The sequence below is a fragment of the Chiloscyllium plagiosum genome, chromosome 1 (assembly GCF_004010195.1).
Source record: "Chiloscyllium plagiosum isolate BGI_BamShark_2017 chromosome 1, ASM401019v2, whole genome shotgun sequence".
In the NCBI taxonomy this organism is placed as follows: domain Eukaryota; kingdom Metazoa; phylum Chordata; class Chondrichthyes; order Orectolobiformes; family Hemiscylliidae; genus Chiloscyllium; species Chiloscyllium plagiosum.
In genome coordinates this window covers 132,094,467-132,111,272 of record NC_057710.1, presented here as the reverse complement: position 1 = coordinate 132,111,272, position 16,806 = coordinate 132,094,467, and the positions used below count along the sequence as shown (strand labels likewise).

At 39.4% G+C, this 16,806-nt stretch overlaps 1 protein-coding gene across 2 annotated transcripts in view; it reads left to right on the top strand.

Moving 5' to 3' along the window:
• ugt8 (UDP glycosyltransferase 8) overlaps positions 1 to 16,806 on the top strand; it is an 85,791-nt gene that overhangs the window by 52,054 nt on the left and 16,931 nt on the right. For both annotated transcript variants that reach the window (XM_043696937.1, XM_043696927.1), the window contains exon 3: positions 5,048 to 5,190. In XM_043696937.1, the coding sequence (XP_043552872.1) occupies positions 5,048 to 5,190 (143 nt within the window). The remainder of the gene's footprint in view (positions 1 to 5,047; positions 5,191 to 16,806) is intronic.

The following is a 16,806-nucleotide window of genomic DNA, read 5'->3' as shown; positions in this document are numbered from 1 at the left end:
CATCAGAACAATTTACAAGAAATACCGATGCAAGGGGGAAACAACACTTGTGCTGTATAAGAAGTGAATCCTGATTGTCTACCAAATAGGATCCAGTTGCCAAGCAAAGTTAAGCTCTCACAACACCAGGTTATAGTCTAACAGGTTTAATTGGAAGCACTAGCTTTCGGAGTGCTGTTCCTTCAGGTGGTTGACAACCATCTGATGAAGGAGCAGTGCTCCGAAAGCTAGTGCTTCCAATTAAACCTGTTGGACTATAACTGGTGTGTGATATTTAACTTTGTAAACCCCAGTCTAACACTGGTATGTCCAAATCATGACTGTTTGGTAGAGGCATTGCCATACCTGGACTTACTAAGGCAACATCTTTGTCAATCACATGGCTTATATTTATAAAGTATAAAAGATGTTTTCCCTCTTAAACTAAATACCATGCTGGAAATCTGGAGGAACTCGGTTCATCTGTCAGCATCTGTGGAGAGAAAAACAATTAAAATTTCAAGTCTGACTAATCCTACTGGATTCTAAATGTTTTCTACGTTTTTCTTTCTTTCTCTCTTTCCACAGATGCTGCTAGACCTGCTGTATTTATCCAGCATTCTGTTTTCTTCCCCCACCCCCACATTGGCATTTCTTGAGTGGAAAGATGCTGAGAGAGATAAATCGACCATAGCTAACCAAAAGTTAGTGTTTTAAGAAAAAAGCATTTAAGGAGACTGAAGATGGGGATACATTCAGAATCTGGCAAAGGAGCATTGAAAAGCTGATAGAGAAAATAAACTGAGGGCAAACTAGTGATGAATAGAAAAGCTGACAATAAGAGCTTTTGCGTATATAAAAAAGAAGAGTGTTAAAGTGAACAGACACTCCTTCGAAAATGAAAGTGGGAGATCTGTATGAGGAGCAAGGAAATGACAAATTAGTTGAACAGATACTTTGCTTCAGCCTTAAGTGGAAGATATTTTGGTCATCTCCATAAATTTAAAGAATATGGGGAAGGAATTAAGTACCATCATTAGAGAAGTAGTATTCGGGCTAAAAGCTGCTGATGGGCTAAAGGTAGATATTTTTCTTGGCTTTGATGGGTTACATCCAAGGATTCTAAAAAGTAGCTATAGAGGTCATGGATGCATTAGTTCGAATTTTCCAAAAAATCTTTGGATTCTGGAGAAATACTGAAGGATTGAAAACTGCCAAATGTGACACCCCTATTCAAAAAGGCACAAAACGGGCAACTAGATGAACTAGCCTGGAAAATTGTAATCTAATTGAGCTGAGTCAGCATGGCTTCATGAAAGCAAGATCACATCTGACTAATTTGTTATAGTTTTCAAGGAAGTCTAAACCAGAGTGGATAGAGGAGAACCTGTATATATGTTGTATTTGGACTACCAGAAGTTGTTTTGACAAGTACCTTGCAAAAGGTTAAGTCAGAAATAGTAAATTGGCATGGATAGAGAATTGGCTTCTGGGCAGGAAACAATGAGTGGGGATAAGAGACTTTTTTGGGATTGGTGATTTGTAACCAATGAAAACAGTGCTGGGGCCATACCTTGGAAGGAAGTTGCCAGTACGGTCATTAAATTTGCAGACGACACAAGTAGATGGAAAGCCAAGTTGCCTGAGGGATACAAACAGTTCTCCCTACAAACAGCATGACTTGTTAATAAATCCAGTGGGCAAAAAATTGGTAAATAGAGTATTACGCATGAAAGTGAGATTTTCATTCTGGAGGAGAGAACAAAAGAATAGTTTTATTTAAAAGGAAAAAAGCTGCAACACACAGGATTTGGTACTAGTGCACAAAATAAAGCTAGCCCATGGGTCCGGCAGGTAATCTGGAAGGTTTTACATGGTCAGGAAGGAAAGGTCACATCCAAATTGAGATAGCCCAAGCGAGTATATGGTTCGGGAATTTGGAAGCAATGTCTGAATTCAGTGCACATGGGAAGAGATTCTTTTCCCTTGCTTTTTTTTTTGGCTCATAGTTTGTCAGGTTTTCTAACAGGATAAATTGAAAGTCAGGATCAGAAGCCCAGCTCAAGAATGACATCATAGGAAAGCCATAAGTTCACTGGTGATAGCTACTAATTTGACAATTATATGTTACTTAGGATTGAAGATAAATAAGGGAAATGTCTACACGTTACAAACTAAAAGACCAGTAGGAAACTTTTTAAAAAATTAAAGTAAGAATCAAGTAAATTAAATAGTTGTGGGGCCAGGTGATATGTTGTACCTGAATGATGTGGGAGCTGGTGGATTCTATTGTAGTTCATAGTGACTACATTTGGAGCAAGAGGAACTCTAGTTCAGAGTTGATGAACTTAAGTCTGAGCTTCAAACACTGCAACAGGGAGGAGGAGAGTTATCTTGATGCTGTGTTTCAGGAAGCAGCCACATCCCTTAGATTAATTACCTTGAATTTGTTGAATGGTCAGGGACAGGAGGATGTAACAATGAGCAAGGCAGCTCTTGACATCCAGGAGGTAGTGTGAAAGGATCCTAAACCCTTGAGCTTGTCTAACAGATTTGAGCTTCTTGCTCCCTCTGTGGGCAAGAGTGGGGGCTGTAGAGAGGATAGGCAAACTGACCACAGTGCAGTTGTATAAGGACCCATTCAAGAGGAGGGAGAAAAGAGAAATGTAATTATAATCGGGGATGATATAGTAAAGGGAATAGATGTTGTTCTTTGTGGTCAGGATTTAGAGTCCCAAAGTTGCCTGCCTGATGCCTGGGTACAGGATATCTCTTCTGGGATACAGAATTTTGAGTGGAAGGGGAAAGATCCATTTGTTGTGGTCCATGTTGCTACCAATGATACAGGTAAAAAAGGACTGTGCTGAGGGAATATCAGCAGCTAGGTGCTAAATTACCAAACAGAACCAAAAAGGTGGCAATTTCTGGATTACAACCTGAGCCATTAGATGATTAGCACAGAGTCTACAGATTAAAGGGGTAAATGCATGGCTCAAAGGTAGGTGTGGGAAAAACTGGTTTAAATTCATGGTACATGGGTGCCAGTACTGGAAAAGGACAGAGCTGTTCTGAGGGCATGGGCTTCACCTGAATCATGCTGGGACCAGAACTTGGTGAATCGCATAACTAGTGCTGTGGATAGGACTTAAATAGTGGAGGGGGAAATTTTATGGAAAAAGTTAAAGGCGGGGAGGCTCAGCAGAGGTTATTAAAGTTTTCAAAATAAGTAAGAGGACAACATACGAAAAGGGTTAGGAATCTAACTTTGGAATTAGCAGATAAGTGGACAACTATGGGGATGTGGTGGAGCAGTCAACGTCAGACAGGGTGCTGCACTTCAGTGCAAACAATATATGAAATAAGGTAATTGAGCTTGTAGCGCAGATTGAAATCAGGTACAAACTGGGTGTCCCAGGCGTCTTTGAAAGGAGATCAAGGCTGGAAAGTAAACATCAAAGGACATGCATCCTATTGAGAGGACAAACAGATGGACAGAGGGGGTGAGGTTGTCTCCTTAGTAAGAAATAAAATTAAATCACTAGCAAGAAGCGATAGAGTCAGAAGGTGTAAATCTATTAGGGTACCTTTTGAGGAACCACAAAAGAGAACATTCCCTAATGGAAGTTATGTACAGGTCTCATAGCAGAAATTAGGATATGGGGAAGAAAATAAATCGAGATGAGAAAAGTGTTTGTAAGCAAGGCATTATTACAATAATCATAGGGGTCTTTAATATGCAAATGAAGTGGAAAAATCAGGTTGGTGACCTCTCAAGAAAATAAATTCTTGGAATGTCGTTGAGATGGTTTTTGAAGCAGGTTGTGGTGGGGCCCACAAGGGAACAGGCAGTTCAGAATTTGGTGATGTAATGAGGCAGATTGAGCTTGAGGTATAGGAACCCAAAGGAGATAGTGACCATAATATGATAGAATTTACCCTGCAATTGGAGGGGGCAAAGCTGGAGTCAGATGTAATGGTATTACAATTGAATGAAAGTAACTACAAAGACGTGAGTGAGGAGCTGGATGGAGTTGATTAGAAGGGGTGAATAGCAGGGAAGACGGCAGTGTCGCAATGGCAGGAGTTTCTGCTGGGGGGGGGGGGGGGGGAGGTAAGATGGGGCTCATCTGGGAGGCACAGCAGAAATTCTTCCTAAGGAAGAGAAAAATATGCTAAGGGGAGGGCAAATCAACCATGGCTGATAAGGGAAGTCAGGGACAGCATAAAAGCAAAAGCATACATTGTGGTGGAGTTGAATGGGAAGCCTGAGGATTGGAAACCTTTTCTTTTAAAAAAAAAACAACAGAGGATAACTGAAAAAAAGCAATAAGTGAGGAGAATATGAAATATGATGGTAAGCTAGTTAGTAATATAAAAGATCGCAAGTGTGTGTGTTTTTAAATGTTGACAACAAGCAAAACTAACATTTACGTAATACCTTGCAAGAACTGTAACAAACACTATATTGGACAAACAGGCAGAAAAGTAGCCACCAGGATACATGAACATCGACTAGCTACAATAAGGCATGACCCACTATCACTAGTATCCTTACATACAGATGAGGAAAGACATCACTTCAACTGGGACAACACATCCATCCTAGGACAAGCCAAACAGAGAATAGCACGAGAACTCCTAGAAGCATGGCATTCTAACCAGATCTCTATTAACAAACATATCGACTTGGACCCCATTTACCACCCTCTGAGGAAAAGAGCAGGAAATGGTATCACCACAGGAAATGGCATCACCAGCCCAAGGAAACCTAAACACACAAATAGAAAGTAGGTCATAACACTAGTGCTTCATGGGGGACTCGCTACTGATGTTACCTACTATGGTAACAAACCTTCCAGCTCATCAAGTGAACTTAGATCCAGAATAATGGCAATATTACAAAGAATGCTGTACTTTAAGCCCTATACTAAATGCAAATAACCATGTGATGCTATAATGTGAAAAACGCGTTTAGCAAAGATATGTCTGATATACATTTCCTTTTTCATTGAGACAGTAATGTTGAGTGAAGCATTGTTAACTTGTATCCCTTTTATATATATGTCAGGACTTCATGACCTGGGCAGATGATGCTAAGGAGGAAGGCTTTGTCCTCGTATCTTTTGGAGCCGGTGTGAAGTATCTGTCCGATGATGTTGCACACAAGCTGGCAGGAGCTCTGGCACGGCTTCCTCAGAAAGTAGTGTGGAGGTATGTATGTAATAGGTGACATGGAGGGTGAGTGTTGGTGAAAGAAAACACCGTGCAACTGTTCTTCAACAGATTGGAACATTTCAAATGATAAAAGCAGTTTTCAGTTTAAAATGCAAATAATGAACAGTATCAAGTAAATTAAGGTAATTTTGTCATTTATAAATTAAAACATAATGATGAAAAATTTACTTAATTGTAGAGTGATTTAAATTGACTGGTTTATTTCTATTCAAAAAGAATACAATGCAAACTCTTGTGTATTGACACTAGGGTTATCTTGGTCTAAAGGTTATGCCTCTAAGCACAAACAGATCAAAAATTTTCTTAAAAGCAATTTAATTCTGTTTGCACTGCTAAATGTGTTGCTTGGGGATTTTGATTGACTGGCTAGAGTAGAAATGAGGAGAAAGTGAGGTCTGCAGATGCTGGAGATCAGAGCTGAAAATGTGTTGCTGGAAAAGCGCAGCAGGTCAGGCAGCATCCAGGCAACAGGAGAATCGACATTTCGGGCATAAGCCCTTCTTCAGGAATGAATTGACCCTGCAAATGATGGTCCTCATTTTAAATGACTGCCAGAAAATGCAGTCATTTTTATATAAAACCTATTTTCACGTTTTGCAAAGTTACAAGTGAACTATTGTTCAATAACTTCTAGGATTCTCAAGAATATCTGAATCCAACTTTTAACAGACTTGCAAAAATTACCAACTTTTAGGTTTGTATCATTGAATGTAATTCCTGTTATAAATGTTTGCTTTTCATAGGGCGAAGATAGTGACTGAAACATGGCCTAGATTTTTTGATTGCCATCAGAACAGATTTTAATGCTTGTAGTTCTCTTTAGGATTATTCATTTATCTGTTAATCAATGTTCTGTCCAGAATTCTAAATGTGGCCTACCCTGAATGCTATTGGAAGAAATTAAGGAGAAATTCATTTAGTTAGCAAAGTTGTTCCGTGCTAAGAAATACGTTTTTAAAATTATATTTGCCTCCAGTATTTCAGAAGTTCAATCATAGAATTGTAGAATCCCTACAACACGGAAACAGGCCATTTGGCCCATGAGTCTGCACTGACCCTCTGAAGAGCATACCATCCAGATCCAGCCCCCAACCTATTCCCATAACTGCAAATTTACCATGGCTAATTCACCCAGCCTGCTCATTCCTAGTCACTACGTGGCAATTTAGCAAGGCTAATCCACCTCACCAGCACGTCTTTGGACTATGGGAGAAAACAAGAGTATCTGGCAGAAACTTATGCAGACTCAGGGACAACATGCAAAAATCCACATGGACAGTTACCCAAGGCTGGAATCAAACCCAGGTTCCTGGGTTTAATTGTTATAAGTTCCCAAAGTCACTTTGACAGTCAATGCAAAATGGTAAGTGAGAGGATAGGGTGATAGCTGGTTAAAGGAAAGAAAGTGCCGTTTGAATGAGGTTATGTTGCTAGTTGGGTTGGGTGGATAGAAGGCCGTGTAATTCGATACCTCTGTTTAGGATAGTGTGCAAGTGGGGGGCAAGGGTCAAGACATCCAGAGGTGTCAGACCTGGAATGTGGTGTGGGGTTGTGCAGTGTTGGGGTGGACATGTATTGTCTGGAGGTGTTGGCTGGTCTCTGGTTTGGCGGTGCCAGGAGTTAGGGTTCTTGACCCTGGCGAGGCCAGGTAGTTGTGTGGTCTGGGGAGCACATTTCATCAGGCCAAGCAGGTGGATTGTTGTTACATTGGGCAGTGGAGGGGAGTGGTGACGTTTATGGAGGTTTGGAGAGATGTGGGGATGTTGGGGCCATCATTCTTGAGAAGCTTGTCAGGAGAAGTTAGTGGTGTGTTCGGGGATTTACTTGGACAATTATCCAAAAAATTGTAGGAGGTTTTTAGTCTCCTAACATTTCCTAGACAACTAGTAAATTCGGATCGGAACTCTACGGAGAAAGTCTCTAAAAGTCAGATTTCTGAGAGTTCCAGATGCATGAGAATTGCTCCAAGAAAATCTCTTAATTACTGTCTTTACAATGAGAATGTTAATAAAATTATTTGAAGATAAAACATTTAATGGTTTAAAGAAAAAAAAATGGTAGCAGCTTGTATTTATATGCCACTTTCAACATAGTTAATCAGTTTGGATTTTATAAATATGATAAATGGATGCCTCATGGAATTGGAGACCCATAAGTTGAAAGAGAATGGCGAGAGATTGGAATGTTCTATTAAGGGACTGAAAGCTTTGCCAACATTGGTCCAGTAAAAAGAAGAATGCAGGCAAATAATACTAGGGGCATTGAGCAAGACTAGACAACATTACAGATGTAGGGAGGCATGCAGGGCAATGGTTTTGACAGAATAGGTTATGAATAGAAAGCCAAAGCAAATATCTAAGGATGAAGGTTGTGGAAAAGGAAGATTCAATATGGGGCAGTTGTAAGACAGGTTTATTAAGATTCATTTAATTTCAGATTATTAAATTTCAGATGTTTTAAGTTTGTGTAATTGAAGTACAAAATGCCTGTTGAAATAATTGTTGATGACAAAGCATAAAAGTTTTGTCAAAGTTTGTAGAGGTGGAAATAAGTGTTCTTGGCGATTGAACATTTTGTATGGATCTAGATTTGTACTCCAGTTACCTGTCTCTTCATGGTCAACGTTGAATAGTGAGATCAACAGTGAACCTGACTCTCCTTTTGTAAATTTACTTGAAAATTAACTGTGGTGCTGGAAACTTCATTGTTCTGAAAAGTACAACTACACTGTCCATCTTTCCATAGTTTTTAGGAGAAAGTTCTCTTTACACTGAACATTAAAACTGTGTGTTCAGGTATAGATAAAGTGCTAGTGAAAAGTGGGATCTTTTTGTTTCTATGTACAGTCAATACCAATCACCATACTGTGGGTTTCATTGATATTCACTTGCCTTATTTATATTTTATTTGTTGTGTAACGGATATTCCAGGTTACTTCAATTTCAAGATTGGAATTTAAGCTGCCATAAAGTTAATTGGTTGCTTAATAATTCTATGTAAACCTGATGAGTCAGAGTGTATGCCCTTTTCTTGTATGTTTAAGACTTAAAATGACTGGAGATGATATCTGATTCAATAATTTTATTATTACAGTTTCTAAATGCATTTTAGCAACTTTACTTTGGTTTACTTTGGTATTTCTAGTTTCAGGAGAAAGTGAGGACTGCAGATGCTGGAGATCAGAGCTGAAAATGTGTTGCTAGAACACATTCCTGAAGAAGGGCTGATGCCCGAAACGTCGATTCTCCTGTTCCTTGGATGCTGCCTGACCTGCTGCGCTGTTCCAGCAACACATTTTCAGCTATTTCTAGTTTCATTGTAGCACATACTATGCTATCTTATTAAATATAACATTGAAAATGCTTTGGTACTATTTGTACATTTTGCTGTTAACTTTATTTTAAGTATGCCCTCTACTTATTATGAAATGTTACACAATTTATTCATATGGGAAATTAATCATGTGTAGACTGTTTATATAATATAATTTGCTAATTTAGTCAGATCCAATCCAGGTTAATCCTTATAAGTTATATAGGTCAGTGTGTAGGTTCCAAGGTTTATTAAAGTTGTACAAGAGAAATGCCTGAGAGTGGCAAAATTGATGTTAGAAGGCACAGTTATCGATCACTTGTTTCTTCCAGATGGTTCCATTCTTTTTATGTGACAGTATATCTTTTCTGTTCATTCAGTTCTCCAGACCTATTATCAATCCTTGATTAAGGTCTGTCGTAGGCATATCATGTAATGGTTGTATTACATGCCCATAAGCCTCTGGAAAAGATGGGTATTTTACTTTGAAAAGGTAACATGGAATATGGAAGGTTTACTGTGACAAAATGAACTTTTGAATTCAGGTGCTTTTTTTCAATGCTTTAGTTTTATTTTTGTGGTCTGAACACATTGCCATTATTTAAATTTGAATAGCTTTTGAGAAAAGAACCTTGAATTCAACATTATTATATATTTGCTGACCCCCATGAAAATGGGGCTACAAATGAAGACATTTTAGATGCTCTTGCCTCAACTGTTGATGACTTGTTAAGTACCTACATTGTGTGATGAATTGTTCAGTCATCAACCTGTTTGGTTGGAGAATAAAACATCAATACAATGGCTTGTAATAGGAAAATGTTGCCTTCATAAGTACAGATTTACACATTAGTCTGGTATGACCACTGAGGAAGAGGTTTTGCCCAGAAAAATGAAAGAACTCTGCCTTAAAAAGAATAGTCCTCTTGGATGAAGTGAGGCTATTTAATTTCACCTGCAAGATTATTGGTCACAGAGGCTTGACCACACATTTAAAATGAAAAATATTCAGGAAGTCTTCAGTCTCTAAACTCCATTGTACTCTCTCTCAACCAAGAGAGAAAATCCTTAAGCCCTGCAATGTTTCAACTGTCATCTTGCAAACTGTTTATAAAGCGACCTGTTTCTTTTAACTCTTGAAATGACCTAAGTGCTAACCTCAGAAATTCATCTGTTTGAGTCTGTAGCTGGTGTGCATGGTGATTGTTACAATTGCATTTCGGGTGTTCTGAAACATAAATGTTTATTCTTCTATTTTAAATTTGCAGAAATGCTTGTTTTGTCGCCCAGTAGTCAAGGCATTAAAATTTTCCCTCTGTAAAATGCATTGGTTAATTTAGTAGTGGAAAAGGGAGAAATTATCCTTTGTTTCTCCCCTTTACAATTCATAACAAAAATTTAAGCATGTAAGAAATGTGAGCAAGAGTAGACAAATACAACCAATTGAGTCCTGGCCACCATTAGTGCAGTCATACCTGATTTTAGCCCAACTTTTAAAAAACTTTTGTTAGCCTATTCTCCAAATAACTGAATCTCTGATGCAGCAGAAATTAGTCGATCTCAGCCTTGAGTTTTGACAACAATGGAGCTGTCACAATCCTTTCAATAAAGAAATTTCTTCTTTTTACAAATACTAACAAACAGTCCCTTCTCCTGACTTCCTCCATGTTTTTCCTGGACCAGGGCAAACAATTCTGTCTACTGTGTCAAGTTGCTTCAGAATCATGTATGTTGAGAGTGTGGATTGAATCTTGAAAGATAGAGGTTAAATTTAGACTTGGGTCTGTTGTAAAAGGAATTTGGAAGGACTCACACAGATGCTATAATTGCCCAGGGAATTATAATCTCCACCCTGAATTCTGCACATCTCTTAGCATTCCTTCCAGTGTTGAAGACTTGGGCTATGTATGCAAAGTTTATTCAGATAGTTGGTGTAAAAAAAGTTGCAAAACTTAACTGATTTTCCACCCCTCCAAATTCCATCATATAGTCAGTGATTGTCTCCTTTAAAATTCAGTGACATTAACATCATTGAGTCCCCATTATCAACATCTTGGAGGTTACCATTAACCATAAACTCAACTGAGCCAGTTGTGTAAGTACTGTGGATTTATCCTCAAACAGCTGCCCTTAATCTACATTCCCCAGTTCCTGCCTAATATTGTCAAATTATTCAAAACTTGGGAAGGCAAGGATTGCTCAGAGATAGTCAGCACAGATTTATTAGAGAAGGAGAATCTGTGTGATTAATTTGAGTTTTTTGAAAGGCTGACTAAATACATCGATTTTAGGGTATGCAGTCGATGTGGTTTGTGTGACCTCAATGAGATCTTTGACACAATCCCACTTGGAGGCTGGTCCAAAAGATAAGAGCCCATGGGATCCAAGGCAAGTTAGCAAACAACCCAAAATTAGCTTGCAAATGGGAGGCAAAGGGTGATAGTGGTGGGTTGTTTGTGATTGGAATCCATCTAGTTGGCATGGAAGAGTTGGACTGAAGGGTCTGTTTTTGTGCTGTATATCTCTATAACTCTGTGAATGTTGTCTGTGTGGACTTTACCAAGGCCTTTGACAAGGTCCCTCATAGCAGGCTGATGCAGAAGGTGAAGTCACATGAAATCCGTGGTGAGCTGCTAAGATAGATACAAAACTGGCTTGGTCATAGAAGACAGGAGAGAGAAGTGGTGAAAGGGTATTTTAGGAGAGCTGTGGATACTGAGGAGGATTGCCAGATGACACAGTAGGATACAGATAGGCTGGAGACTTGGGTGGAAAAATGGCAGATGAAATTTAATCTGGCTAAATGCGAGATGGTGCATTTTGGAAGGTATAATGTGGGAGGGAAGTATACAGTAAATGGCAGAACTTTGAGAATCATTAAATGCAGAGGGGTCTAGGCATTCAAGACCACAGTTCCCAGAAAGTGGTAACACCAGTGGATAAAGTAGTCAAGAAGGCATATAGTACGCTTGTCTTCACCTGTTGTGGCATAGAGAGTATAAAAATTGGAAGTCCTAATGCGGCTGTATAGAACTTTGTTTAGGTCACATTTGGAATATGGCCACACTACCAGTGATGTGGAGGCTTTGGCGACGGAACAGAAAAGGTTTACCAGGATGTTGCGTGGCTTGGAGGGTATTACCTATAAATAGAGATTGGACAAACTTGATTTCTTTTCACTTGAATTGGAGGCTGAGGGGTGACCTGATGGAAGAAAGTAGTAGTGGAGAGGCATAGGTAGAGTAATGGTCTTTTTTTCCCAGGGTAGAAATATCAGTTCCAAGGAGACACAGTTTTAAGGCAAAAGGGGGAAAGTTTAAAAGAGATGGGAGGTAAATTGTTTTACACAGAAGGCGCTAAGTACCTGGAATGTGCTGGTTGAGGAGGTGGCAGAAGCAGATACAGTAGCAATGTTAAAGATGCATCTTAACAGAGGGAATAGAGGGATACAGACTGTGTAGAGGCAAAATGTTTTTAGTTTAGAAAGATGTCGTGTGTTGGCGCAGGCTTGGTGGGCCAGAGGACTGCTTCCTGTGCTGTTCGTTGTTCTTTAATCCTGACCCTTTGGGAAATTATTGAAAAAAATTCTATCACTGATATTAGACTGTTCGTACCTGGCCTCCCCCTGCTGCCCTTCTTGAACAAAGGAACCATATTATCAATCTTCCAGTTCGCTGGCACATCACCTGTGGCTAGCAAAGTATTGAGTATCTCCACTGGGGCCCCAACAATTTCCTCTCCTGTCTCCCCTCGCAGCCTGGGTTACGTCTCATCAGGCCCTGTCAATTTATGCACCTTTATGCCCTACTAAAACATCCAATACCATCTTACTAGCTTAACGTGGTCTAGAACCTCATCATCGCAAATTAATTCCCTGGCTAAAATGTCTTTCTCCTTTGTGAATAAAGATGAGAAATATTCATTTATGACCTCTGGCTTCATGCACAGATTGCCCCTTTGGCCTCTAATAGGTCCCACTGTTCCCCTAATAATCCTCTTGCTCGCAATATACTTAAAATATCTTGGGGGTTTTTCTTAATTCAATCTGCCAAAGATGTTTTGTGGCTCCTCTTTACTGTCCTAATTTTTTTAAACAGCTCCCCTACACACATTTTAAAAGGCATTTCCTGTTTTTAATATGCTGCACCTAGCACATGCCTCCTCCTTTTTCTTTACCAAGCTCTTGCTATTCCTTGGTATCCAGGGTTCCTTGTACTGCTGCCCTTGCCCTTCACCCTTCGAGGAACATGCTGGCCCAGAATTCTCAATATCCTACTTTTAAAAGACTTCAATTTCCAAATGTAGACTGAGCTGCAAGTAGCTGTTTTTTCTCTAAAGGTATTAATATTGGCCGCCTTTTATTTATGCATTGTCCTTATCCTTTTCTATAATGAATTTAAAACTTGGAGTTATGGTCACTATTCCCAAAATGCTCACCCGCTGACACGTGAACAACTTGACCAGCATCATTTTATAGAATTAATCTAGCATGACTCTTTCTCTAGAAAGACCATTTATAGGCACAAAACGTTCTCCTGGATGCATTTCAAAAATTCCACCCTGTCTAATCTTTTCACACTAAGATGATTCGAATTAATGTTAGCAAAGCGACAATCCCTACAACTTTAACCCTATTTCACTCTCTTTTCCTGTGGTTTGCCTCTATATCTGCACTCCAATCTCTCTCTGGCTGTTGGGAGGTTGTAATATAATCTTTTTTTTACTTCTTAGCCCTATAGAGAAGGTCTCATTTGAAGTGCTGATTTTCTTATCAGTAATAAAAGTCCTTTACCTCTTTTTTACAATTGTGAGCAGCAAATATAGTAGACAAGATTGAAAGAAGTGCAGGTAAATTGCTGTTTCACCTGGAAGGCCTTGAATAGTGATGAGGGAGGAAATGAAGGGCAAGTGTTTCAACTTTTGCGATTTCATGGAAAGGTGTCATGGGGAGTGGAAGACTGGTGGGACACAGGGAATGGCTGGTAATGGTTTCCTGCTGGAGGTGGCAGAAATGCTGTCTTGTGATGGTGAGGCTGGTGGGTGGAAAGTGAGGACCAGGGCACTCTATTGTTGTGAGAGGGAAGGGGTGAGTGTAGAAATGCGGGAAATGGGTCAGGCATGGCAGAGGGCCTTATCAACTACAGTGGCAGGGAATCCTCAGTTAAGGAGAAAGGTGAGCATTCCTGAGCAGCCCCCCCCCCCCCTCCCCCCCCCGCAGTAGAAGGTCACATTTTCAGAACAGATGAAACAGAAACTAGGAGAATGGGATGGAGTTCTTGCAGGAAGCAGAGTGTGAGGATATATAGTTAAGTTAATTGTGAGAATTGGTGGGTTTATAATAGATATCAATGGTCACCTCATTCCTAGGAATGGAAACCAAAGAGGGGACGATTCAGAGATGGAGATGAGAGCAGGATGGAAATTTGAGTAAAATTGATAAATTCTTCTGATTCTTTTTCTTTTTCTTTCTGTCTCCCTCTTTGCTCCAGAAATACCACTCTTTCATAATTAATTTCAATTCTGATGAAAGGTCACTGGACTTGATATCAACTCTGTTTTTGTTTCTATTGATACTTTCAGCATTCTGTTACTATTCTAGATTTCCAGCATCTGCAATTCTTTGTGTTTATTTGATTGCATCTTGATTGGAATGGTGAGAAATCTGCTGCAAAAAAAACCTGCCTTTTAAGCATCTCAAATACTTTCTTCATTGAACCAAATATATTGCAGGCTTGCATTGTATTCACGTCTACACCCTGGGGAAAAGCAAATATATCCATAGAATTCCTCACCTTTTTAAGACCTAAATTCATTCTATCTTTTGTAATCTCAATTTTGTAATGTACCTTCTGTGTTTGCATGAGTATGAGAGTGGGTTTGGTTGTGTATCCAGTAGTGTAGGATAATGAATGTTTTCAGTCTTTAGAAACCTACAAGAGTAACTGATTACCAGTGGCATTCAGGATTATGGTGATGGGTAAGCAAAGGATATTGAAGTATTCAATTAATCATGATTGTGTTGAATGATGGAGCTACCTCAGTGGGCGGATTGGCCTGTTCCAGTTGTATGTTCCTATATTATTTGTTCCTGACAGTTACAGCCCTTGGGATTAGAAAACATTTTATTTATAAAAGAACACATGCAATTTTGTAGTCAGTTGAGGTGGAAAAGGAGAAAACATCCACTTTAGACATTTTTAAAAAAATGCTCACAGCGGGATGTGGGCATCACTGACTGGACTAGCATTTATTGCCCATCCCTAGTTATTCCTGGTGAGCAGTTGTCTTGAATCACTGCCGTAGGTAAGCTCTCAATGCTAATACATAGCTGTATGACTTCATCAGTTTCTTCACATAACTGCAGGTAATATATATTAAAAGTTGAAGCAAAGAAGCTGGGAGAAGTGAAGCAGAAAAGTAAAAGTGGTGGTAAATAGGGGATCTGAATGAAATTGGGCTGACTCCAAATTTGCTGATCCATAGCTGGCTCCTGTCTGGCTTGGTCTGTGAAACCCCTTCACTTGAGTTTGGTATGACAACAGAAGGAAAGAACTATTGAATTGTTGGTAGCATGATTTTAAGCAGAGTTGTGAAACAATTATATATTGTGAAAAATATAAATTAATTTTACTTGTGACCAATTTTATCTTGGTCCATTTCGAGAGAGGGTGCAGAAGGTAATTCATCAGTTTTATAAAGTGATGCTCAGTAAAGCCTGAGGCTTCATGTTGAGGACAAAGGAAGTCAATAGCAGATATAGTAAAACCGTTTCATAAGCTGGCAATGCAATATCACCATCTTCTGGTGGACATGGAGTATTTCTGTCACTGGACCTGACATTTTCTTTGTGAGTCACCTGAGTACATGCAGTTAAACTGTCTCTGCATGGAGAAAATATTCTACTTCTCCTTGCATATTTTATCAAGATTAAACCAATATGTTTAACTCGAAACTTGTTGACTAAACTACTTAGTTTGTTATAAGATTTTAAAAATATGGTTAGATAATTGATTTAAATATCCTATCTTTATTGCAAAAGTGGGTGGTACAACTAAGTTGGCTGGACACCTGGTTCACAAGAGCTTCCAACAGTGTGGGTACAATTCCTATCCAAATGGAACTTGTCATGAGCATTCCATCTTCTCAACTATCCCCCTCACCTGAGATGTGGTGACCCATAGGTTAAACCCACAAGCAATTATGTCCGAGAGAGCTGCTCTATGATTGCTGGCACTATAACGGCTTTACATTTTACCTTTATTGAAAACTTTACATTGAATTTACTGTTGTAAAGTATTGGTGGTGATATACTGCCATAATTAAAGGCGAAACTGGTTCTATCACCACCAGATGAATTAACTAATGCTATTGCTAAGGCTGACCATTCCACAATCCTTGTTGAGGCAAAGTTCCTTTTTTCACACTAAGAACACCCTCCATTTATATTGTGTGCTGGGAGCACTAGGCTAAATGCATTAAGTTCAAAACACAGCAGCTCAAAAGTCAGCATCCATAAGGCACTATGGGTCATCAGCAGAGTGATTTATTCCTCCATCTGTAATCTCTCAATCCAGTATATCCCTCACTCCGTCATGACCTGTTCTCTAGGAGTCCAACCCAATGAGGAGTATAGTGCCACATGCCAGAAGTTAGCACTAAATGTATACCCTGGAGAACTTGGAACACAAGGTAACATGCTTGATGATCAACAATTAAATAAGGGGAGTTGATTCCAACAACATTCCTATTCTCAATGAGAATGTTGGGTCCCAAAGTATGAGGCTGAAGTAGTTGCCGAGTGGTGTCTCCAGCTCTGCTTCTTCCCAATGTTGCACATGCTAGTTTTCAATCAATTTGATTCACTTTTCATATCAGGAAGTGGCTGTCCATAACTAACACATCTCTGGACTCCAACTACATTTTATTTAAGATGAGTAAAGATGGCTAGCTTGGGAGCATAAGTAGTGTTTCCGGCTAATAGAACGTAGAATACAGCGCAGAACAGGCCCTACAGCCCTTGCGCTGAACTATGAACTAATCTAAGCTCATTCCCCTACACTATCCCATCATCATCCATTTGCTTATCCAAAGATTGTTTAAATCTCCCTTATGTGGCTGAGTTAACTACATTGGCAGGCAGGGTATTCCATGCCCTTAACACTCTGAGTAAAGAACCTGCCTCTGACATCACCTCTAATTTATTGCCCCTCAATTTGTAGCTATGCCCCCTCGTACAAGCTGACATCATCATCCTAGGAAAAAGACTTCCACTGTGTACCC